Source organism: Lepidochelys kempii, chromosome 9 (assembly GCF_965140265.1).
Source record: "Lepidochelys kempii isolate rLepKem1 chromosome 9, rLepKem1.hap2, whole genome shotgun sequence".
NCBI lineage: Eukaryota > Metazoa > Chordata > Testudines > Cheloniidae > Lepidochelys > Lepidochelys kempii.
This window is the reverse complement of record NC_133264.1, coordinates 63,923,980-63,949,540: the sequence shown is the minus strand read 5'-3', so window position 1 is coordinate 63,949,540 and position 25,561 is coordinate 63,923,980. Positions and strand designations below refer to the sequence as shown.

Here is a 25,561-nt window from a genome sequence, read left to right as displayed (position 1 = left end):
TCAACTCCTGGTTGCCCCTGGAGATAACAGAAGTTTGTGTGTGGTTTGCTGAATCCACCTTCTGCACTGAGACAGGAACTTGGAGGCGAGCGACTGGTTCAGATGGCACTGCACCGGAGAGGCTGAGCCAACTGGAGCAAATTGCTCGTGATAGCAAAAGCTGCTCTGAGGCTGAGTTTTGTCACTAGACGCTGCGTCGGACGTCTGATTAGTAAGTAAAAGGGCTTGTTCAGCTCTGGCCTGGGAGTGTCCCATATGTGATTGTTTCCCCATCTCACAGTGTGCATGTGTATATTTCATACAGATATGCATGTGTCTAGTGGCTACAGGACTGACCTGTGTGTGTTCCTGGGGTTGGGAAGGAATTTCCCCCCGGGTCAGATCAGCAGAGACCCTGGGGGGGGGTTTAGTCTTCTTTTGCAGCATGAGACATGGGTCGTTTGCTGGTTTAAACTAGTGTAAATGGTGGATTCTCTGTAACTTGAATCCTGTAACCCAGCATGAATTCTCTGGAACTTGAATTCTCTCTAACCCAGCATGAATTCTTCTTTAAATCCCAGTTTGAGGACTTCAGTAACTCAGCCAGAGGTTAGGGGTCCATTACAGGAGTGGGTGAGGTTCTGTGGCCTGCAATGTGCAGGAGGTCAGACTAGATCATGATGATCCCTTCTGACCTTAAAGTCTATGAATCTACTCATCATGCATAGCTAGATGCGTACATATACCAGATGTATTGTACTCTGTATGACTATGATGGGGGTGTGTGCGTATATCATTGCCCCTCTGTTGTATGTTGGTATATCTGTGTTCTTTGTAGACAAAGAACTTCAGTTTATAATACATTGCATGCATGCATTCATGCGCTCATCTCCTCTGCTTGCTGCATAAGTGTCATTATTTGTGTTTCCTGTATATAATCTATATGCGTATTATTTAGTGATCGTGCATATGCGAATGAGAAATTTGTGTGTATAATTGTGTCCATGCAGCCTGCCTTTAATGTAGGAACATGTGGTGTTAAGGGAATACATCCCTGTTAGTGCATGTGTACCTGGTGGCTCTTGTCTGTGGATCTTTGTGTATTTCAGTGTGCATGCCAGTGTCTCCACAGAGTGTCTTTTTAAGCTGCTGCATTGTTTGTGATGTATCCACTCTGTACTTGTCTGTTGTTAGCATCTCTGCCTGCTATATACATTACCTGCAATGGAGTGGGGTACCCAGGAGTTTGCCCACGGTGGGTACAGTTTAAAGCTAGGCTGAGCATCCCTGGGACCTGGGCAGGAAGAAACTACAGACTTCCTTTTAGGTGCCCTGAGTTTTTGGTTTCTGCCCTGTGACTGCATTAGGGATCTGTGGTCTGTTGAGCAGCTGTGAGAATTTCAGTTGCTCAGCCCCTCTGGTAAGAACAGCTTTGACATCCCCTCCCTAAGCAGGGTTTGATCTGCCATCCTGAGCTGAAGTGGTCTGGTCACCAGGGTAGTGACAGGTGACCCATCCAGCTGCCAAGAGCCCTGAAGATTCTGAGGGCTGGAACTGCCCGTTCCTCCTACCAATGCGGTCAAGGGCCCATCTCTGCTGAGACACGTTCTGGACTTAACCTCTGTCCCCTTCATGGATTCTGAGTTCAACCCCTCAGGTCTCAGAACTTTGGGCCTTCTTCTCCTGGCCTGGAATCCCATGAATCTCCCACACTCAGACCGGGCCCCGGGCTACAGCACTCTGCCTATTGACTGTGCTTATCCAGCAGGTCCGACTGGGCTCAGCCCCTGCATTTCTGCCCTGCAGGGGTCTCTGATCTCTGGTGACTTGACTAACCAGAGGGTCTGCAAACCAGACCAAAGTATTGTTTAATCTGAACAGTAGGAATAAAACATTTAGAGAAAAGGATTTTAAAACAATGTAGTCTACATACATGCATCTCTATCTTACCTAGAGCCCTACCATCCTGTGAGAGAGTCACTGCTATTCTGTGAGAGTTCCTTTGTCTTTTCAGTTCCCAGGCATTTAGGCCCTGCGGTCCAAAATCAGTTTGGTGGGCTCCTTGGCAGGTTGAGCCAGTCTCTTCATGGCCAACGACTCTGCCATTGTCCTGTAACAACCACAAGTGTGTGCTGAGAGGTGTTTTGTCTTGAGCCTTTGTTCTGTCGTCCTGCTTGTTTCCCAACAACACTGGTGTTTGAACCCGATATAGCCCTCCAGTAAACATCCCAATAACCAGGTTAACATACACTGTTCATTAATTATTACCGAGCCACCTCACTTCTGCCACAAAGAGTTTGACTGGGTTCTTTATAAAATATCTTGTCCTGTGGGAGTTTCACTCCCTGCAGCTATCCCCTACATAACTGGTCTGGGGGAGCAGTGGCTGATGCAGCAATTCTCTCATCTCATCAGTGGGTGAGCTCCCTCCCTGCTCTGACTCGAACCCCCCATGACTAGGACTTCTACAGCCATATTCCTAAAGCTGGGGTGAGCCTCAGTGTCTGCAAATCTGGGACTGAGAGCACAAGCTTTGACGAGGCCCAGAACAGTAAGGTGCTGTACGTTCTGCCCTCAGATCTGATTCCTAATCTGCAGCACAGCCCCCCCCCCCCCCCCACACACTCTGCTGAAGCAACAAGAGTGATGTAGTGGTGGGAGTCTGCTATAGACCACTGGACCAGGGGGATGAGGTGGATGAGGCTTTCTTCCGGCAACTCGCAGAAGCTACTAGATCACACGCCCTGGTTCTCATGGGTGACTTTAATCTTCCTGATATCTGCTGGGAGAGCACTACAGCGGTGCATAGACAATCCAGGAAGTTTTTGGAAAATGTAGGGGACAATTTCCTGGTGCAAGTGCTAGAGGAGCCAACTAGGGGGGGAGCTTTTCTTGACCTGCTGCTCACAAACGGGGAAGAATTAGTAGGGGAAGCGAAAGTGGATGGGAATCTGTGAGGCAGTGACCATGAGTTGGTTGAGTTCAGGATCCTGACACAGGGAAGAAAGGAGAGCAGCAGAATACGGACCCTGGACTTCAGGAAAGCAGACTTCGACTCCCTCAGGGAACTGATGGGTAGGATCCCCTGGGGGACTAACATGAAGGGGAAAGGAGTCCAGGAGAGCTGGCTGTATTTCAAGGAATCCCTATTGAGGTTACAGGGACAAACCATCCCGATGTGTTGAAAGAATAGTAAATATGGCAGGCGACCAGCTTGGCTTAATGGTGAAATCCTTGCAGATCTTAAACATAAAAAAGAAGCTTACAAGATGTGGAAGATTGGACAAATGACCAGGGAAGAGTATAAAAATATTGCTCGGGCATGTAGGAGTGAAATCAGGAGCGCCAAATAGCACCTGGAGCTGCAGCTAGCAAGAGATGTTAAGAGTAACAAGAAGGGTTTCTTCAGGTATGTTGGCAACAAGAAGAAAGCCAAGGAAAGTGTGGGCCCCTTACTGAATGAGGGAGGCAACCTAGTGACAGAGGATGTGGAAAAAGCTAATGTACTCAATGCTTTTTTTGCCTCTGTCTTCACGAACAAGGTCAGCTCCCAGACTGCTGCGCTGGGCATCACAGCATGGGGAGTAGGTGGCCAGCCCTCTGTGGAGAAAGAGGTGGTTAGGGACTATTTAGTAAAGCTGGACGTGCACAAGTCCATGGGGCCGGACGCGTTGCACCCGAGAGTGCTAAAGGAATTGGCGGCTGTGATTGCAGAGCCATTGGCCATTATCTTTGAAAACTCGTGGCAAACGGGGGAAGTCCCAGATGACTGGAAAAAGGCTAATGTAGTGCCAATCTTTAAAAAAGGGAAGAAGGAGGATCCTGGGAACTACAGGCCAGTCAGCCTCACTTCAGTCCCCAGAAAAATCATGGAGCAGGTCCTCAAGGAATCAATCCTGAAGCACTTACATGAGAGAAGTGATCAGGAACAGTCAGCATGGATTCACCAAGGGAAGGTCATGCCTGACTAATCTAATCACCTTTTATGATGAGATTACTGGTTCTGTGGATGAAGGGAAAGCAGTGAATGTATTGTTTCTTGACTTTAGCAAAACTTTTGACACGGTCTCCCACAGTATTCTTGTCAGCAAGTTAAAGAAGTATGGGCTGGATGAATGCACTATAAGGTGGGTAGAAAGTTGGCTAGATTATCGGGCTCAACGGGTAGTGATCAATGGCTCCATGTCTAGTTGGCAGCCGGTATCAAGTGGAGTGCCCCAAGGGTTGGTCCTGGGGCCGGTTTTGTTCAATATCTTCATAAATGATCTGGAGGATGGTGTGGATTGCACTCTCAGCAAATTTGCGGATGATACTAAACTAGGAGGAGTGGTAGATATGCTGGAGGGCAGGGATAGGATACAGAGGGACCTACACAAATTGGAGGATTGGGCCAAAAGAAATCTGATGAGGTTCAACAAGGATAAGTGCAGGGTCCTGCACTTAGGATGGAAGAACCCAATGCACCGCTACAGACTGGGGACCGAATGGCTAGGCAGCAGTTCTGCAGAAAAGGACCTAGGGGTGACAGTGGACGAGAAGCTGGATATGAGTCAACAGTGTGCCCTTGTTGCCAAGAAGGCCAATGGCATTTTGGGATGTATAAGTAGGGGCATAGCCAGCAGATCGAGGGACGTGATCATTCCCCTCTATTCGACATTGGTGAGGCCTCATCTGGAGTACTGTGTCTAGTTTTGGGCCCTGCACTACAAGAAGGATGTGGATAAATTGGAGAGAGTCCGGCGAAGGGCAACAAAAATGATTAGGGGTCTGGAACACATGACTTATGAGGAGAGGCTGAGGGAACTGGGATTGTTTAGTCTGCAGAAGAGAAGAATGAGGGGGGATTTGATAGCTGTTTTCAACTACCTGAGAGGTGGTTCCAAAGAGGATGGTTCTAGACTATTCTCAATGGTAGAAGAGGACAGAACAAGGAATAATGGTCTCAAGTTGCAGTGGGGGCGGTTTAGGTTGGATATTAGGAAACACTTTTTCACTAGGAGGGTGGTGAAACACTGGAATGCGTTACCTAGGAAGGTGGTAGAATCTCCTTCCTTAGAAGTTTTTAAGGTCAGGCTTGACAAAGCCCCGGCTGGGATGATTTAATTGGGGATTGGTCCTGCTTTGATCAGGGGGTTGGACTAGATGACCTCCTGAGGTCCCTTCCAACCCTGATATTCTATGATTCTAAGCCCCTCAGTCCTGATCTGCCGCAGTCCCAGCCCTGCACCCCTTCACACCTCTTACTGCAGCTTGGTCCCCTGACCTGCACCATCCCCCATTACTCTGGTGACGGGAGACTTAGCAACTAACCTTATTCATGTCAGACTCTGACAGTCCTGTGATGTCGGCTTCATAACATTGGTGCTCTTTGTGGCCAGCTGGGTGTAATTTACTTGGCTGGAGTGTAGGTGGCTTCAGAAGTAAGGAAGGCCAGGGAAACACTAGACCTGTTCCTCCCTCCTTTCTTCCCCACACCTAATTGTTCAGGCAGCGTTATACACCCAGCATGAATTCTTCTTCCCTGAACTGTGCATGAGTCCTTCCTCATTGCTCCCATTCCTGCCTTTAGCAGACTGTCCTATATACCAGCTTTATTCTGTGCCAAGAAATTCCCATGAAATCCCTTTAAACTCCCACCTGCCTGGTCTGACTTAGCATTACAGCTCCTCTCTGCTCTGTCCCCTACGGACTGTGTGAAGTCTTACAAAGCCACCCACTCTCTCCCCCACTTCCCACCCTAATCTCCTTTGCTCCAGCTCTTGCAGGTGTGGTTTCACTAACCTCTCTGATCCGGTCAGACCTTGGGATCTCCGTGGGTCTCTGTTGTAGAAAGTCTCCGCTATGGTGCATGCAGTATTCCAGATGTGCCCTCAATGAACGGTTGTTGGTCATCGAGGATGGTGAGCCCTGAGGGGAAATAATTGCCCTAGGATGCTAGATAATACGTAGTCCTGCCATGACTGCAGGGATCTGGCCTGGATGACTTTTTGAGGTCCCTTCCAGTCCTATGATTCTATGATTAATGACTTAATGTCATGACAGGCAATAGGTTGATCTTTCTGCTGGATGAGATGTTTGTTGCTCTCCAGTGTCTTCTGGAGGAGATGTGCCAGGCCTGTGTGTGTGTGTGTGTATATGTGTGTGTGTGTGTATACATGTATATCTAGAGGCTCTCTGTGTTGCTGGAACGGCTCCTTTATCTCGCCCGGGGCCTGTGTTTGGAGATGAAGGTGGTGTGAGTTTCCAGTGACTGTGTGTTTGCAGTTGCCTGAGGCCTCAGTGTTTGGCTGTTCACAGCTCTGGGGCGTTAGAGGTGCCACTGCTGCAACTAGGCGAGACAGCTGGGCAAGGAGAGGAATCCGCTGTGGCCAAATGTTGTTCTACCCATGCGCTCATGCACTGCTGGCTGGGTGCCCATGGATCTCTGCTGGTCTGCTTTGATTTTACTCTCCCCTTGCTATTTCCTCAACCCGTTCATCGTTGCTCCCTCTGCATCCTCCCATTCTTCTCTCCGGGGGACTTCCACTGTAGGCCCCGTGCCTGGCACCCTCTTCCTGAGTCAGTCGTCTGAGCCTCGGCCCTTGCTGAAATGCTGCTCTTGCCAAAGGCCTTTGTGATGCTAACAGGGGTGTCTTCACCCCACAGTATCTTCAGTCACGTCTGCTGTGGCTCCATTTAGGCACAAGTTGAAGCCTGCTGGGCAAGTGGCACAATTTGGGCAGTGGCAGCACTTGTCCCCGAGGAGCAAGGAGGCAGCCAAATGCAACTTGCCATCTCCCCTGTTCGACCAGCCCTAGTGACCCCTGTACTTCATGCTGCGATGGCTCTGTACAGCATACCTTGCAATGAGTGCTGTCAAGTGATTAAAAAAATGAATTGCGCGATTAATCGTACTGTTAAACAATAGAATACCATTTATTTTAAATATTTTTGGATGTTTACTACATTTTCAAATATATTAATTTCAGTTACAACACAGAATACAAAGTGCACAGTGAGCACTTTATATTATTATTTTGATTAAAATATTTGCACTGTAAAAAACAAAAAAAATCTATTTTTCAATTCACCTCATACAAGTACTGTCGTGCAATCTCTTTATCATGAAAGTTGAACTTACAGATGTAGAATTACATACAAAAAACCCTGTTTTATTTTTGAATGCAATGTAAAACTTTAGAGCCTACAAGTCCACTCAGTCCTACTTCTTGGTCAGCCAATCACGCAGACAAACAATGTTGGTTACAATTTGCAGGAGATAATGCTGCCTGCTTCTTGTTTACAATGTCACCTGAAAGTGATAACAGGCGTTCGCATGGCACTGTTGTAGCTGGCATCACAAGATATTTATGTGCCAGATGCGCTAAAGATTCCTGTGTACTTCATGCTTCAACCACCATTCCAGAGGACATGCTTCCATGCTGATGATGGTTTCTGCTTGATAATGATCCAAAGCAGTGTGGATTGATGCATGTTCATCTTCATCATCTGAGTCAGATGCCAACAGCTGAAGGCTGATTTTCTTTTTTGGTGGTTCGGGTTCTGTAGTTTCCGCATCAGAGTGTTGCTCTTTTAAAACTTCTAAAAGCTTGCTTCACACCCCGTTCCTCTTAGATTTTTGGGTGGCACTTCAGATTCTTAAACCTTGGGTTGAGTGCTGTAGCTATTTTTAGAAATCTCACATCGGTACCTTCTTTGCATTTTGTCAAAGCTATTGTGAAAGTGGTCTTAAAACGAACATGTGCTGGGTCATATTCTGAGACTGCTATAACATGAAATATATGGTAGAATGTGGATAAAACAGAACAGGTGACATACAGTACAGTCACAAATTTAATTGACACATTCTTTTTTTAATGAGCATCATCTGCATGGAAGCATGTCCTCTGGAATGGTAGCTGAAGCACGTAAGGGCATATGAATGTTTAGCATATCTGGCATGTAAATACTTTGCAACACCGGCTACAGAAGTGCCATGCAAACACCTGTTCTCACTTTTAGGTGACATTGTAAATAAGAAGCAGGCAGAAGTATCTCCCATCAATGTAAACAAACTTGTTTGTCTTAGTGATTGGCTGAACAAGAAGTAGTACTGAGTGGACTTGTAGGCTCTAAAGTTTTACACTGTTTTGTTTTTGAGTGCAGTTATGTAACCAAAAAAAATCTGCATTTGTAAATTACACTTTCAGGATAGAGATTGCACTTCAGTACTTGTATGAGATGAATTGAAAAATACTATTTGTTTATCATTTTTATAATGCACATATTTGTAATCAAAATAATAATATAAAGTGAGCACTGTGCACTTTGTATTCTGTGCTGTAATTGAAATTAATATTGAAAATGTAGAAAAACATCCAAAATATTTAATAAATTTCAAGTGGTATTCTATTGTTATAAGTATGATTAATTGTGCTTAATTTTTTTAATCACAATTAATTTTTTTGAGTTAATCGTGTGAGTTAACTGAGATTAATGGACAGCCCTAATTGCAACAGATACCCCCGTGCCCAGTTGAGCTGCAGAATGGTCTGTGGATTCTGTAGCACATAGCAGGTGACTGAGTCCAGGACCCTGTTTTGAGAAGTACAGGGATGAATTCACAATCCTCCAGAAATAAACCCCTCCCCATTTTGTGCTCACAGGAGAGAGGAGCTCTCCATTATGACGAGATTCTTCTCCTTCTTTGAGGGCTGGGGGGACTCCCTGCTACGCCCTTGTGGGGAGGGGTCCTGACTCAGTCAGGATGCCTTTTGTGGAGTGGGGTGAGGAGTTTCCTCCTTCTCAGGACTGACTCACTCTGCTGACTTACTGCTCCAGGCCTGCTGCCTTTGAAGGGAAGAGCCTGAGCACCAAAGCTGGGTCTCTATTGGCAGAAGAGAGCATGGATCCTAGAGCTCCTGAGTCAGTGTGAAATGGGCACAGTAACATTGACTGGGAAATAATGCTGGGAGACACTGGCACTGGGAGCAGGAGGTTAGCACTTGCAAACCAGTTTGCACCCCACTCCCCCCAACGTTACTTTCTCTGTTCCGTGGCCTCTGCAATGAGAGTTTTTTGTGTTCTCGGTTCCATTCCTAAGGGACAAGTGTTCACACCGAAGCAACCAGAATTGGCACTAGCTGGCCCCTTCAGAGGCAGTCTCAGCAGAGAGTGGGGGCTGGAAACCAACCTCCCTTCTTCTCTGCTGAGGTGACTGCCCCAGTCAGGACTCAGGTGTGTTGGGGAGGGGCGTGATGCACGAAGACTTCAACCGTGTGCTGCAGGACCTGGAAAAGATGAAACGGCAGAGCCAGCTCAGACGCTACTTCTAGGCATCTGCTTAAATTGGAGCAGCTGCCCCATTCTGAGCTGGGCTAGTTCAACTGAGCTGTATCTCCCGAGTCTGGGGGACGATGTCATAACTTGCTGGGTACCGAAGGAGATCAAAGCTGCCTGGCATGGTCACAACCCTTAGCTCCTGCATCTCCTGCCTCCATGCTACCTGAGATAGGGCAGGGTCCACCTGGGGCTGTTCCTCAGTTCATTTGAGAACATGCAGAGTTTTTATTCTGGGGGATCTGAGATTCTGTGCCAGTCGGAGGTTTATTTAAGGACCGGTAAACAACACAGTGAGTTCTGTCCAGCTACACAATCCTTGAGCCATCATTGATTCAAAGGGTATTATAATGTAAGGGAGGTGGGGCTTGGACCCACTTGTATCTGAGTTCTCTGGAATGGTTCATTCACCCTGTGCATCTTAAGACCCGTTTTTGCTTCTGTATCATGGGCAGATAGTTCCACTCTGCACAGTTTGTCAGGTGTAAGGACAAACGTCCCCACCCCCTGAGTCTGCCTAGATATTTAAACAATTCAAAGGGGCTGAATTGACCATCTTTGAGATACTGCACTAGAGCTTTGAGTGAACAAGGGGACAACGCTTAGCCCTGGGTGCATTATAAAAGTGAATTGGAGATTATTCTGGGGGAGTATAAAATCTTCCCTCCTCCCCCTAGAAATAAAAGAAGCTGTTACTGTCTAATACAGAGCTGGTCTATGGGGTGCTTGATGGGGAGAGCTGGGCTGAATCTCTTCCTGGTTTTCAGCTGCTAAATTGTATTAAAAGAATCCTGGTGGCCTGGTTGCCACAGGGAAGTTCCGGAGTCGTGATTGGCGGGGTGGGTGGGTGGGTGGGTGGGGGGGGGAGAGGCAGTCTCTCTACTAAGATGTAGTGCACATCATGATAAACCTGGAGACCTCCTGCTCTAACAACTCCGCAGCATTGTTCATGTATCAATTATGGTTTCCCCACTGCTATCTGGAGCAGGGCAGTGACGGCTGCCCATCAGAGGCTCAGAAAGGCCCATTTTAATGACTAGCCTTAATTTCAAATGCAGCGGAGATGGGGCTCGTGGCTTGCTGGGCAAACTTCCGGGCTGTTGTGCTGCCCTGCGGGTCAGGTCTCTTTTTGTAAGCAAATAGGTACCAGGCGCTGCCAGCCCTGGCTGCACGACAGGCCTTCAGCAGCACCTCGGTGACAGAGTAGCTTTGACTTTCTTCACTGCCTGGAGTCTTCTGCTTCCATAACTATTGAGTATTCACAAGGGGGTGGGGGGTTGAAGGAGCTGCTCCTCCCTGCACGCTCCCTCTGGGGGGCCTCATTACCTTGCTGAGGTTGCAGCCCCTGGAGCAGCTGGCACCTGTTGTTAGAGCAGTGCTTGATGTTGATGCCGTCACCCTGGTAACGGTGCAAAGATTAGAGCTAGTGCGAGAGCATCTTTCCACTTGCACAGCACAATGGAGGGCCATGAGGGAGGGAGACTGGGGAAGGCAGGGAGGCATGGAAGAAGCAGAGTGGAGCAAGAGGGGATGAGGGAAGGGAGGAAGAGAGAGAGGCAGAGCTTAAGGAAGAGAAAAATAGGGAGAAATAGGGAAAGATCAGTACAGAGGAGAGAGAGAGGAGACAATTTTTCCTCTGCCTCTGTACGCATACACACTTACACCCTTGTCAGGAGAGGCATGTGCTTTTAAAAGATAGTCAGAAGACTGCTCCCAGCCATGTCCCATGAGACAGGCTAGTAAGTGTGGTTTTTGCTGGACTACGGATGAGGAGACTGTCAAGCACAAAGATTGAATAATTTGACAGCCCCTCGGGGAGTCTAGAACCCAGGCTCCTGTTTCCAGCCCTGTGGATTAACCCTAAACCTGCATGTGGATAATACATGGCGAGATTTAGTCACAAAACTATGGTTTGTGATAGCCGCCTTTATGATGAAATTAGGGTTGCAAATGGCACAAAACTGAACACCCCTGCTCTGCGCCTTCTCTGAGGCCCTGCCCCTGCTCACTCCATCCCCGCTCCCTCCATGGCTCACTCTTCCCCCCCACCCTCACTCACTTTCACTGGGCTGGGGCAGGGAGTTGAGTGGGGGAGGGCTCCAGCTGGGGGTGCGGGCTCTGGGGTTGGGCTGGGAATGAGTGGTTTGGGGTGCAGGAGAGGGCTCCAGGCTGGGGCAGGGGTTGGGATGCAGGGGGTATGCGCTCTGGGCTGGGGGTGTGGGCTCTGGGTGGGGCCAGAAATGAGGGATTCAGGTTGTGGGAGAGGGCTCCCGGCCAGGGGTTAGGGTGCAGGGAGTGGGTAAGGGCTCCGGCTGGGGATGCGGGCTATGAGGTGGGGCCAGGGATGAGGGGTTTGGGGTGCAGGAGGGGGCTCAGGGCTGGGGCAAGAGGTTGGAATGTTGAGGTGTGTGGGATGCAGGATGCATGTAGGGAGTTTGGATGCATGAGGGGACTCTGGGCTGGGGCAGAGGGTTTGGAGTTTGGGGGCACTTACCACGGCTCCCAGGAAGCGACTGACAGGTCCCTGCAGCCCCTAGGTGTGTGGGTGGTCAGGGAGGCTCCGCACGCAGCCCTTGTGCCTGCAGGTGCCACCCCTGCAGCTCCCACTGGTCATGGTTCCTGGCCAATGGGAGCTGCAGAGCTGGCACTGGGGCGGGGGCAGCACACGGAGCCTCCCTGGCTGGCCATGCGCTTAGGGGCCACAAGGACCCAGCAGCTGCTTCCAGGAGCCGCGCGGAGCTAGGGCAGGCAGGGAACCTGTCTTAGCCCTGGGCCCCACTGCACCGCCAACCGGACTTCTAATGGCCTGCCAGTGTCCCTTTTTGACAGGGCATTCCAGTCGAAAACCGGACACCTGGCAACCCTAGATGAAATGCATGGTGGGTAATTTTCATCTTCCTCCAGTAGAGGCCACTGCTGGAGGCAGAATGGGGAACACCCTTTTAGTATGATCTGGGTCAGCAAATCCTTTGTTCTTGGATGCATCCTCTTCCAACAGCAGAAGCCTTCACAAGTGCTGTGTACAGGGGGTGGGGGACAGCCCTGCATGGGGTGTGACACCTGTGTGCCATACATTTTTCAGATCTTAGTTATTTTCTGCTCTTTCCTGCTTCCTGGGGCAGGGTTCATGCCGGCAGCTTTCTCACATGGAGGATGAAGGGACAGAGTAATGGTCTGAAGAATTCGCCTGCCAGCTGCCCCCCACAGTTGTCCATCACAACTAGTACTGAAGATGATCCGGAGCGGCCCGAGCTCACTCCCAGCAGGTCAGGCTGCTCTTCAGTTTGGAACAGGAACGGTTTGCTAGAGAAGGGAGCCTATTAGTAGGGGTGAAAGGACAGGTGGGCCTCAGAGTCCTTCAGGGGAGGGGGTACTTGGCCTCTCAGGCAAGGCATAATAGAGGGATCTAGACAGCACAACCCAGCTCCAGGGAACTTAAACTGAAAGCAACCAGAGTGGTATAGGAAACCTCTAGTCGATATGGGGAAAGTGTGTGTGTGAAGGCGTCTCCTGGACATCCAGTTTTGAAGGGGGAGCAGAGCTATTCTGCTGGCTCAGCCTGGCAGGCAGACCAGATGGTGTCTTCTTAATGCTGCTCCAGAAGATAAAGGCCGAGTTGCTTTCTCTCAGGCCAGAGAGAGGTGGGTCCTGCAGGAAGAATCCAGGTAGGAGCCTGAGGGATGCTTAGATTTGGAGTTGCAGCCCTGGCTGAGGCATTGGGCAGATTCCAGGAAGGCTGTGTGTGGGTCTGGCAATGCCCACAGAATGTGCCCTTTGTTAGAAAAGGGTGCAGACACCACCTACTTAAAATGTATTGGAGCTCTGGGGAATCTCAACCTCTCCTACTGTAGTCAATAACACTGAAGGTGCTATCTATCTTAGATGCTTATATGCCACCATTGAAATAGTAAAAAATTAGACAGTTTCAATACCTCTGCGCACTGATGCCCAAGGACAGTTAGGTGAGAGAAGAAAGTAAGGCCCAGTTACAGAGTGGGAATACCTGTTACTTTGCTCCACAGGGAATGTTCAGCTCCAAACTACTACTGAGAAAGCCCAAGCTTTAGATGCACAAGGCTGATAGTTTTATATGGACGTGAGCCCCAGGCACTGACTAAGAAGGAAGAAAGATGCTAACTACCTTTTGAAAATGAAGTGTTGAGATGAATTTTGGGGCTAGTAAGGGAGACTGATATATGCAGAAGATCTAATAGGGACCTGCGGGAGGTCTATGGACCAAGAATAGTAAATGTAGTGAAGAAGCCCCAATGACTTCAGTGGGCAGGGCACGTGGCTAGGATGCTGGAAGGCAGGCCGGCTGAGGGTGTCCTGGAAGGCTGTCTTTGAGGTGTGCAGCCTGGTGGCTGACCTAGTGGAAGATGGAGAGAGGTGGGGGCAAACTTGTGAGAGCAGCCAAGGACTTCTGTGCTCTGTAGAGCCAGGGAGGAAGAGTAACAATAATACGCTAGTATCTGAGCACTTCATAATCATTAATGTATTTACCCTCGCAGACGTCTGTGAGGCAGGGCAGTGCGGTTATCCCTATTGTACAGATGGGAACTGAGGCACAGAAGGCTAAGTGACTTACCCAAGATCACACATGCTGTCTCTGGAGGAGCAAGGACTTGAACTCCTGTCTCCTGAATCACACGCTAGCATGCTAATCATTGGACCATCTTCCCTCTCAGAATCAGGGCTTTAGCAGTGAACACATACCGCAGGGGATGGTGAAATCAGTGCATATCCAAAGGGAAATCCAGACCTCACTGTGCAAGTAGCCTGGTCACTTTACTCCAGCTCCTCCTGGACACGCACCCTATTCTCCACAGAAAGCCAAGTGGGCTCACACGCTTGGAGGGGTACACCAAGGAGATGATATTACCATGAACAACCTCTCCAGGCTGAGTGGAGGAAACCAAGGATTGAAATAAGGAGGATCCCTCCTTGCTTTGTTCTAGCACAGGTGGGTGAGGGGGAAGTCCAGGTCTGAATGAACATGGGGACCCTAGGCAGTCACACAGGTCAAGGAGAAGAGGACTGGGAAGCGGGAGGGCAAAATCTTGATGTCAGGTCTCTTCTCTTCTTCCCTCAGGGTCTAGTTCACCTAATGTAACTGGTGGTGGACACTGAGCAAGCAGTCACCCCGATCTCTTTTTCTCTTCTGCAGAGCCCTGTCTGCAGGTGATGACTCATCAGAGCTTCAGGGGGTGGCTGCCTTGGACAATGCGGATCAGCCAGACCACTCTACCATCCAAGGGAGAGGAGCTCTGTCGAGGTACTTGTGCTTGTAGGATGTAGCCAGGCGTGGGATGAAGGGATGAGCACTGAGTACTGTTCAACCATCACTGCCTTTGCTGGGGATGTGTGGGGCTCCAAATGACCAGCGTGTTCGGGCCCAGCTGCTCTGTGCTTACAAAGTGAAGTATTAACCTGTCACCTCTGGCAAATCCTTTTCCAGCCACACTGGGCAAAGTGGGCTCTTTTACAACTGTGGCCTTTTCATTCACCCCCTGAAGAGGTGACATTTTCCTGGCTTAGGGCCTACTCCTGTGCTGAGCTGAGCTCCCTCCTGTCTCGCTACATTCAGTGGGAGCCTGGGACATTCGGCACCACACCGGATCCCTTTTGTTTTACAGGGGCTGAAGATCTTGAGTTCAGACTCGCTGGTTTCTGCACAGGTTCACCTGGCATGCAATAAGCATGTCCAGCTGTGTGGAGGGCTAGAATGCAGAGACAGTGAGCACAGGGGGCTGGAGGGTGCTCCTGCTGTATTCCAGGGTTTAGAATGGGCATTTGGCTTAGGTGTGCACAGTCTACCAGCACCCATGCAGCTGCATTTGGGACCACACAGCGGTGCCTCTGAACAATGTCCCAGCAGGGAATGTGTGATTTTCTGTCACTGCACAGACTCCTGACTCTGGCTTCTTCTCTCCCTGGCCAGGATAGTCCGGCTGGTCGTGGTGCTTAGAGACTGGGCTAACAAAAGCTTGCGGGAGGAGGAGCAAAGGCCAGACTCATTTCTCGAGCGGTTCCACGGGCCGGAGCTCCAGACAGTGACTGAAGGAGATGGCAACGTCCAAGGGGACCAGGAAAAGGATGGCAGTAAACGCAAAAAGTAGAGTTTCTTCTCTAAAACGTCTTGGCAGAAAGGGAAATGTTTCTTGTCTGTAGTAGACCTCCTCCCCCCACCCTCTGGGCTCCTCTGTCCCACGGTGAAGGGGACTAAGTGATTTGATTGTGTGCCCTGATATAAGCAGGATGGTCACATGAACTAGAGGTGACTGGGGTCACCATGCTGTGCTATGTCAGAGGACCAGACCCAGCTCAGTTAACTCTGTTTCTGAACAGTTTGGTATCAGTGTGTTTACTGTCTGGAAGCTGGTGCTGGGTCCTGGCAGGGGCAGTGTACACAAATTGTCCCTGATCCATTGCCCAGACATGGGCACCTGCATCTGTAGTTGGTGCGTACCCTTTACTCGCTGTCTAGGCTCACATGCCATCCCTGATTCTGTTCTAGGCCCTTACACTAATCACTTATATCTGCCACGGTGCTCATAGCTGGCACATCCATAGTGCCTTTGATCACAGGGTCTCAAAACACTTTATAAAGGTCTGTATGTCGTAGGGTCCCCATTTTATAGAAGGGCGAAGCTAAGGCTTATAGCACTGGTTTGCTGTCTTTTCTATATGGTGGCCCCCTTTTCTATACCAGGATCCCTCTCCGATCTAGCCATGACCCCTCATCCATGTCGCAATATGGAAAGGCAGTGTGGCTGTTTGTGATTCCTTGGTTGAGAGCCCCTGGTTTTGAGTGTTTAAGCTCAAATTGGAAGTCTGAAGCAGAGTTAGAAATGGACTCTAGTCTCCCAGCTCCCCAACCCATATTGCAGCTATTAGGCCAAGCTACCTCTCACCAGCAGTAGCTCCTTCCAGGAGGAAGTCCCGGGGGATTTTGACAAAGTGAGTGAGTCACCCGGCTGATGCTGTATTTGCAAGCCTCCTTTCATCATCTGCAGGAAAGGAAGGGGAGTGTGTTCCTTGCCCAAGCCTTCTGCCAAAACATACATTGTGAGGGTGCCACAGGTACTCCTGGTTTTTTTTGCAGATACAGACTAATGCTGCTGCTACTCTGAAAAAAGTTCTCTAAAAAGCTCTTTCAAATCCAGTCCTTTCATCTGCTCTACACACACTCACATAGTGAAAAACAGTAACCTGGCTTTCCTTCCTCTCTCTAATTAAAGGGCAAAGCTCATTGACTAGTCTGGACCCCTCCATTATAAATGGTAATTAGAACACTGAGAAATGATTGTTTTCTGCAGGAGAAAAATATCAGAGGCTTGTATCTGAGACTTTAATAGCCACAGAAGAAAATGTTCTGCCCCTGCGAGGTTAAGAGTATCTTGTTAATTATCAGAGGCAAATAGGCTCAGAACTCGAATACAGAGAGATGGAATTGGAGTATATTCTGAGGGGTACAATGAGGGTCTTTAGCAGGAATAAGCTCTGAACACAGGGCTGCAACCTTGCTGAGGTTTGGCTTGCAGGCAAAATCTGTCTGCATCTGCTCATTGTGGTGCAACGAAATGTCACCGTAATGTTATGCGACCGGATGGCAAAGATGGTGGTGGTTAAATGTTTGTCAGCTTGAGGTTATGTGGGGCCATTGCTCCATTTGAGGGTGTGTAAATTCGGGATGGTCTCACAAATTTCAGGATGGGTTCCCTGGCCCCCTGGTGCACACAGGTATGACTAAGGGTGGGGGGTTTCCACTGCCATCGTTCTCTAGGGAAAAATATCTCACTGAGCAGAGATGGAGGACGGAGACCAAGCCAATACCTGTCGTGACACGGTCATTAATGCGATGTTGGGACGCAGCATTTTGGCACCCTAATGCAATTCTTTCCCCTTGGGGCTGACTGATCCGTGATGACCATCAGGGGTTCCTAGAGCAAAATGGCGTCCTCCATACATCGTGACCCTGCAGGCGCCATATGCGATGTGCGGAGCAAAATTGTGTCCTCCACACTGAGGGGTGCTGGAACAATTTTGTATAATGGGGGTGCTGAGAGCCATTGAACCAACTGTAAATCCTGTGTATGATGGAAACCACTTGGCAGCACTCCTAGTTCCAGCACCTATATCCACACCAGGGATCAGCACAACCCCATCTGCTGATGGCACAGCCTCATTTGGGATCATGACCCAAGTTTGGGAGCTGGTGGCCTAGATGCTGCCTCTGAGATCAGCTATGTGATGTGCAGACACAGTAGAAGGCAGTCCGTTTCTCTGAAAACATGTGACCCATTTTTAGAGTCATGTTGAGCAATCACTGTTGTTGTGGCCCTACCAAAACCGTGTGAGAACCTGCTCTCCAGGCTTTGCCAAATGCGTCGTTCCCAAAGCCCGGTGCGTTCCTGCTGATGACGCCTGTGCTGTGCAAAACCAGGGGCATAAACGAAAGGCCAGAAGATGCTGGTTTTGAAGATGGCAGAAGCAGTACTGGAGGGTGAGGGAACTGGCAATTGCCAAATGGAAAAGGGTGAAATTTGTTGGCAAATGAGTCATTTTCTATCTCGGGGAGGGATTTTTGTAAACTCAAAGGCTGTGGGGAGTTTTGTCGTCTTGGCACAGAGTGAAAGAGAGACAAGCCTATCCGTTCAGAAGCAGAGTTTTTGTCCCCTCTCTCCTCCAGTGAAATCTAGCAATTGCAGCACACGCATCTGGTGCATCTGCTCAGTCCCTAGATAAGCAGGATCAGACGCTTGGGAACAGTTCAAAGGCTGGACTCAGTGAGCAGACTGCAGGCAGCATAGAACAGAGCTGAAATGGCAATTCTATAGTACTAGCTGCCACAGCAATCCCTTTCCTTCCTTAGTTTGCGCCTTGTATGCCCCTAAACTGCATCGACATGCATTTCACTCTGCCCGAATCAATACTAGAGTTATAAACTATCTCTGAGCTGTATCTATTATACTGACACATACTGTCCCAGGATTCTATATGAGAGAGCATGTTGTCTAGTGATGGCAACAGCAGCTTGGAAATCCAAGACCTTGGGTCTATTCCTGATTCTGCCACTGATGAGCTGGGTGACCTTGGGCAAGTCACTTAGCTGCTCTGTGCCTCAGTTTCCCCATCTGTAAATTGAATGAGCTCATTTTTTACCTACTGCAAAGGGGAGTTGGGTGGGGGATGGTTAACTGATAAACCTTGGCAGGTGCTTAGTGCTCTTTAGATGGAAGGGGCTCAGTGCTCTATATGATAATTAAACCAAGCTGTAATTGATGCTGCTTGTACCGTTAACCACATGCAGTCTCTGATGCTCTAGTTGCCTTGGTTTCTATTTTCAGGAAGAAATGGGAGCTGTTTGTGGTGGATCCTGCTGGAGACTGGTATTACCGCTGGCTGCTTGTCATTGCAGTGCCCGTCCTTTATAACTGGTGCTTGCTTGTGGCAAGGTGAGTAGGGAGCATTCCAGGGTGACTCTGTTCTGTAACTCTTCCACCACCTTAGATGCCATCTCTAAGACCAGCATCGGCCAGCTGAAAACTGGTTTATGTCTTGCATTGTTTGTTTCTGAGGCTGCTTGTCACAGGGTAGCTGGCCCCTTCAAAGGGAGGGAGGGCTCGGCCCACCTGTGATATAGCTGATTTGCCTCCCTAGGCAGAGAGGATGAATTAGATCATGTGAGAGGTGGTTATGTGTCTAAATTGGAGGTGTGGGGGGTGGGAAGCAGTGGCCAGTAGACAGCTGGGGTGCGGTGACTGAAGAGTGAAGTTGAAGGAAGAGTGTCTCCTGCAGTGATCCCTCTGGGAGGGAGTTGCAGCTGGGTAGAAAGCCCTGGTTAGAAGTTTTGCTTTCCTTTTGGGGAGAGGGCAAAGAAAGAAAGAAGCCCAAGCCTTGCAACTTGTCCAGCGTCTCTGAGAGCAGTGAGAGACGGTACCTCAGAGAGGTGGGGCTGTCCCTGGCATAAGGCCAAGGTAAAAAACTTTTGGCGTTTATTTTTGAACTTTATGCTAATAAGTCAGACCCCAAAAAGGCTGCTGTTGGACTTGTGAATATCTTGGGAATATCTGAGGAGTCCAAGGAGGGAAACTGAGGCAGACCCACCCTGGCCATGAGGGGGCACACGGGACGTGCCTGACCTTGTTGCATCAATGGCAAAAAATCCCCATTTTTCTGTTGTCATGGCTCTGGAAAGGCAGAGCCATTTCCATCTAGGTTAGCTGCATGTGCTGGGCTAGTCACAACCGAGCGTGGGGTGGCAGAGCGGCATTATGCTGTTGTGTGTGGGAGGCAGTTTCAGTAGCATCCCTGCTTAGCTTAGTGGAGGGCAGACGTGATGGACTTAATTTCCGAGGAGTGAGGGGATGGCTGGAACTTGTCAGCTATCAGCCCTGGTGCCCACTGGGACACCACAGCCTGTAGGAACCCAGTATCGACCTTTGTTCAGTATAGGTGATGGGGTTGAGTTGGTTTTGGTATCTTGATAACTACCATGTGCTTCTCCTGCAGGGCCTGTTTCAGTGACCTCCAGAGGGACTACTGGATCCATTGGCTGGTGCTAGACTATGTCTCGGACTGTATCTACATCGCCGATATTGTCATTCGACTGCGCACAGGTGAGCGAAGAGGCTGCCTAGCCTGGGAAGGGTTTGTTTTAATGTTATCACCTGAGATCTGATATAAGCTTTGAGGGGCTGGCCTGATCTGGGGCTGCTTTCAGAAGAGTGGCTTAATCCAGTGGTTCTCAACCAGGGATACATGTACCCTTGGGGGTACTCAGAGGTCTTCCAGGAGGTACATCAACTCATCTAGATATTTGCCTAGTTTTACAACAGGCTACCTACAAAGCACTAGTGAAGTCAGTGCAAACTAAAATTTCATATAGACAATTACTTGTTTATACTGCTCTATGCACTGAAATGTAAGTACAATATTTTATATTCCAATTGATGTATTTTATAATTCTATGGTAAAAATAAGACCGTAAGCAATTGTTCAGTACTAGTGTGCTGTGAGACTCTTGTATTTTGATGTCTGATTTTTGTAAGCAAGTAGTTTTTAAGTGAGATGAAGTTGGGGATACACAAGACAAATCAGACTCCTGAAAGGGGTACAGTAGTCTGGAAAGGTTGAGAGCCACTGGCTTAATCCATACCTTGGTGTTAGCAGGCAGGAAACGGCCTCTGGAGAAAGTCTGTTTTACAGAGCTTTTAATGAGATTCTAAGTTTCAAAATGAAAAATTTTATCATCCACAGCTTTTAACTTCACCTATGAATTACCCACATGACCATTAGTATTTGGGCACAGCTTTAGGTCTATGTCTCTGGTTTGGTATCTGTTAAGTTAAAGAGTAATCTAAATGGAAAAACAGTAGAATTTAATGTTCCCAGAACGTAGCTGGCTGCTTTACAATTTCTGTCTGTCACTGAAGAGCTCTGATCTAATTCACTACATGCAGTGAATGTGTGTCCTCCTATCTCTGTGTCATCAGAGTAAATCCCTAAGTAATACCTTTATGTGGCTTTTTCCAGATGAAGTGCTTGAGGGCTGGCAAAGGCTTGTAGACTGAGCAGATCAGGCGGAATTAGAAATATTTTAATTACTATATGTGTATGTTGGTTGAATGCAACCCCAAAGCCAGGAGAACGAACATATCTGAGCCAAGATAATTCTTCCCCTTGTTCTCTGGTAGGTTTTTTGGAACAGGGTCTGCTGGTCAGGGACCCGAAGAAGCTACGGGATAACTACATCACCACCTTACAATTCAAACTGGACGTCCTCTCCATCCTGCCAACAGACCTGGCCTACCTTGCAGTGGGATTACATCAGCCTGAACTACGCTTCAACCGGCTGCTGCACTTCTCCCGCATGTTTGAGTTCTTTGACCGGACTGAGACCAGAACCAGCTACCCAAATATCTTCAGGATCAGCAACCTGGTTCTCTACATCCTGATCATCATCCATTGGAACGCCTGTATTTACTATGCCATCTCCAAGGCCATTGGGTTTGGGACGGACACCTGGGTGTACCCCAATATCACCGACCCTGAGTATGGCTATCTTGCCAGAGAATATGTCTACTGCCTCTACTGGTCCACTCTGACCCTGACCACCATTGGGGAGACCCCGCCCCCTGAGCGCGACGAGGAGTACCTCTTCGTCATTGTCGACTTCCTCATCGGTGTCCTCATCTTTGCCACCATTGTGGGGAATGTGGGCTCCATGATCTCCAACATGAATGCTACCAGGGCAGAGTTCCAGGCCAAGATAGATGCCATCAAGCACTACATGCAGTTCCGCAAGGTCAGCAGGCACATGGAGACCAAAGTTATCAAGTGGTTCGACTACCTGTGGACCAACAAGAAGGCTGTGGATGAGTGTGAGGTCCTCAAGAACCTCCCTGACAAGCTGAGGGCGGAGATTGCCATCAATGTCCACCTGGAGACTTTGAAGAAGGTGAGGATCTTCCAGGACTGCGAGGCTGGTCTGCTGGTGGAGCTAGTGCTGAAACTTCGACCACAGGTTTTCAGTCCAGGAGATTACATTTGCCGAAAGGGGGACATCGGCAAGGAGATGTACATCATCAAGGAAGGAAAGCTGGCTGTGGTGGCAGACGATGGTGTGACCCAGTACGCTTTACTCACCGCGGGAAGCTGCTTTGGCGAGATCAGCATTCTCAACATCAAAGGGAGCAAAATGGGCAACCGGCGCACGGCCAACATCCGAAGCCTTGGCTACGCCGATCTCTTCTGCCTGTCGAAGGACGACTTGATGGAAGCAGTGACCGAGTACCCTGATGCCAAGCGGGTCCTGGAGGAGCGTGGCCGGGAGATCCTGATCAAGGAAGGACTTCTGGATGAGTCTGCGGCCGCAGAGAGCACGGAAGGGAAGAACACAGAGCAGAAGCTGGAGAGGCTGGAGTCCCACCTGGACACGCTGCACACCCGTTTTTCCCGGCTCTTGACTGAGTACAATGCTGCCCAGCTGAAGCTCAAACAGCGCATCACTGTCTTGGAGTCCAGGGTAAAGCAGTACAACCAGGACGAATTCTTCTCGGACAGTTCAGACAGCACCCTGGAGGAAGAAGAAGAAGCTAAATCCAAAGGGCAGGAGTGAGGGCCACAGATGTCAGCTCTGGCTGTGTCCTGCATGGTGCTGAGATGGTATTTCCAGGAACGCATTGCTCCCAACGCCTTGTACGAGACTTATCTCGAACCCCTAGATGTGCTGCTGCCGGCCTTGGATGGCTGGGAACTGAGTAGAGAGGAGACAGGTGACTCCAGTAGCTCTCACTCAGGTGTATCTCTCTCCTTGCTGCCTTTATCCAAGACCTCAGAGATCAGTAAAAGCATGAGACTGACCTCTGCTGCCGCTAACATTTCCTTCAAGCTCCTGCAGGGAGCCTGCTGTCCTCTTTCTGGCCTTAGAGATCAGGACTCCAGTAACTCAGCGCCTTGTATATGGGAGTCAGTGGGGACTCCTGGGCCCCGGCATGGCCTAGGTGGGGGTGCATAAGCATTGATGTAGTCAGAGATCTTCACTTCTTCTCCCTTTTTTAATGGGACTGGTGAGGAGGATGCCCTTTTGTTATCTGATGGGAATGCTGGTCCTTCTAAACCACACGAGAGAAACTGAACCATAAACCAGATGCTCATTAATGTAATTTTGGTATCTGCTTTTGTAACACACTCACTATGTTATGTAAATACTTCTTTTCCAGTGTCTGAGTCCATATGTTCAAGAGACTAAAACCTGATGGGAAGAAATCCAGCCCAAGCCCTATCTGTCTGCAAATGGAATGTCTTCTGGTTCCGCGTAGCCCTGTAGGTCAGACTCACTATAGCCCTGAACAGGAGCTGTTGGCAGAAGATGGTGGGGATAGGAAAAACCTATTCCCTACCTTACCAGGCTGTGTTTTCCTGTATGAACATCTTACTCAATAGGCAGAAACACTCTTGTTGTGTGTATTTAGTACTTGGTTCATGAGGTTGAAGAGCAATTTTCTTGGAGGCGTTTTCCTAGGTCATGCTGTCCTGGAGAATGGCGTTTTGCTAGGCATTCTGTTCCCAAACCGCTGGGTACAGCGGCCGCTTTAATTTTACTTGAGCTACAGACGCCTAGGGTGACATTAGCAGTGTGCTTGGGGCTGACGGCACCTGTTCCTTTATGTGCAAAAATGTCTCTCTCTGCTCTCTAATCATGACTGGATGTGCCAGGGCCACTTGTTCTAAAGACACAAAGCTGTGGCAAGACTCAACTACCTGCCTTTTGTTTACAGTAGGTAACTCATAGGGTGTTAGCAGAGCCATGTATTTTTCTACATGATATTCCCCTTTGCCAAGCAGCAATAGGTGTCAGGGCTTTGCAGATCCATTTGGAGGAGGAATGGGTGACCCAGGGTCAGGGGATGAAATGTTGGCCCCCTTGAGGTCTACGGCAAAACACCTGTTGACTTCACTGGGGCTCAGATTTCACCCCTCGTGTATTCTTGGTGTAACTGTTTATTTACTAGCTGTTTCCTTGGTCACAACTGCAGCCAGGCAACTCCCTCTTGCAGCAACCTCACCTCTGCTCTGCCCACGAGAAGCAGCTGTGTAGGGCCCCTGCTTCTCTTGGAATCTTGCTGCTGAAAACGCCATTCCCTGTTCTGCCTCAGCACCTGAGCTTCAGCTGGGAAATCCCCCAACCCAAGCTCCTCATCTGGGACCACACGGCCTTCAACGGTGAGCCTGGGCATCAACCCTGCTTAGCGCAAGCTGTTTTGTGATACAAAGGAACCTCTGCCCACCAGCGAGTGCTTTAGCCTACACCCTCCCTGTAATGACCTGTGGGTGGGATAAGTTTCATTCCGACTGCTTATATACCAATGGCTCTTACCGTGCAGGCTGGGCCATCTGCACCCTGCATTTTTACAAACTAAGCATTCCAGGAGTTGGAGCCCCCAAAGGATCCTATAATGTCACTGTACTTGCACAATCAAGGTACACAGGCTGTGTGGACTGCCATCCCACTGCTCTGAACTAGCTAATGCCCGAGTGCTGCAGTCACAGTAAGCCTATAAAGTCCCTGCTTGTAGACGCTGGGCATCCTGGAAATTGTAGGCAGGTAGGATGGTTAGTGTGTGTGTCTCTGCAGCTTGACAGTTTTCCCAAGCCACAGCAAAGGATACTTACCTATCCCCCTGTGTTACCGGTCTCCGAGAAAACCCCCTAGGGAAACACAATCTGTTAACACTGCCCATTCGCTCTCTCTGCGGCACAGAAATGACATGCTTCTTTAACAGGACTTGCATGTTTTTGCTTCCTGTTGAATCTCAGTGGGCCAAATTCATCCCTCCATTGAAGTTACTGGAACTGTATGCCAGGGTTGGATGTGGCCTATAACACAATGAGGTTAATAGGATTTGAAAAATATACCAGGCCCCTGGAGGTGGCAGAGCCATCTGTCCAGCTGATGCAGCCCCGATGACCCCAACTTCAGCTCCTTAACATAAGAAGATGCAGTTCATCTCACTTGTTTGTTGTTTTTATCATTGCCATCCTAGTTAAAGTCACTCTCCCTTCCCATCGTGGACGTTTAGCATGGGGGGCTGCACAGACCCATTAGAGTAGAAGTGGTGAGCAGAGATGTTGTAGAGATGTGTACATGCCTCCTAGTGACCCCACTGCATGCTTGCAGATCAGAGACCTTCTTTTTCAGGGCAAATGGAGAGGTCTCTGACCCCAAATGTTTAATATCTTGTCAATTTCCATCAAATTAATATAAACTCAGGATTAGTCCGGCCCCTCCCTGGAGCTGAAATTCCCTATGAAAAGCTGCATTTGCTGGTAGGAAAGGTCACATTTCACCCTGGATCTACTCTGTGGACAATTTTCAAACACTTGTGACACGACCAGTTTTCACGTGGGAGGTGAAAATGGGTCACTTTTTACACCTCTGCACAGCCATGCGCACCACATCATTCCCTTGTGGTGGAGTGGGAACTATGTCTGTCTCCCTAGAAGCCAGGCCCAGACTGAGCCAAAAGGCCTTCCGAATCCTGTCCCAGTTAGCTTGGACAGGAGCTTTGTCTTCACCCTATTAAAATCAGACTCCCTTATTCCCAGTCCCTGCACCTTCACACCCTGGGAACTTAGTACGTCTATTACTCTAGCACCTACAGGCTCCTAATGAAACTGGGGCCCCATGGTGCTAGCTGCTCTACAAACACAGAGTGAGCGTCTCTGCGTGACATCTAACCTAACCAGACAAGACAGC

The 25,561-nt window shown here is 49.1% G+C and overlaps 1 protein-coding gene across 1 annotated transcript; it reads left to right on the top strand.

Annotated features, from left to right (window-relative positions):
• Positions 1–23,017, top strand: CNGA2 (cyclic nucleotide gated channel subunit alpha 2). The gene is made up of 7 exons (XM_073358835.1): positions 1–211; positions 12,420–12,563; positions 14,465–14,572; positions 15,239–15,412; positions 18,648–18,755; positions 19,813–19,919; positions 20,997–23,017. The coding sequence occupies exons 2-7, from the start codon at positions 12,451–12,453 to the stop codon at positions 22,418–22,420; spliced, it is 2,034 nt and encodes a 677-aa protein (XP_073214936.1). The 5' UTR covers positions 1–211; positions 12,420–12,450; the 3' UTR covers positions 22,421–23,017.
• The last annotated feature ends 2,544 nt before the right edge of the window (positions 23,018–25,561 follow it).

Coding starts and splice junctions, on each gene's coding strand:
- CNGA2 (XM_073358835.1), top strand. CDS start 12,451: ATGAAGGGACAGAGTAATGGTCTGAAGAATTCGCCTGCCAGCTGCCCC. Junction 15,413..18,647: donor GATGGCAGTAAACGCAAAAA/GTAGAGTTTCTT, acceptor TTCTATTTTCAG/GAAGAAATGGGAGCTGTTTG. Junction 18,756..19,812: donor TGGTGCTTGCTTGTGGCAAG/GTGAGTAGGGAG, acceptor CTTCTCCTGCAG/GGCCTGTTTCAGTGACCTCC.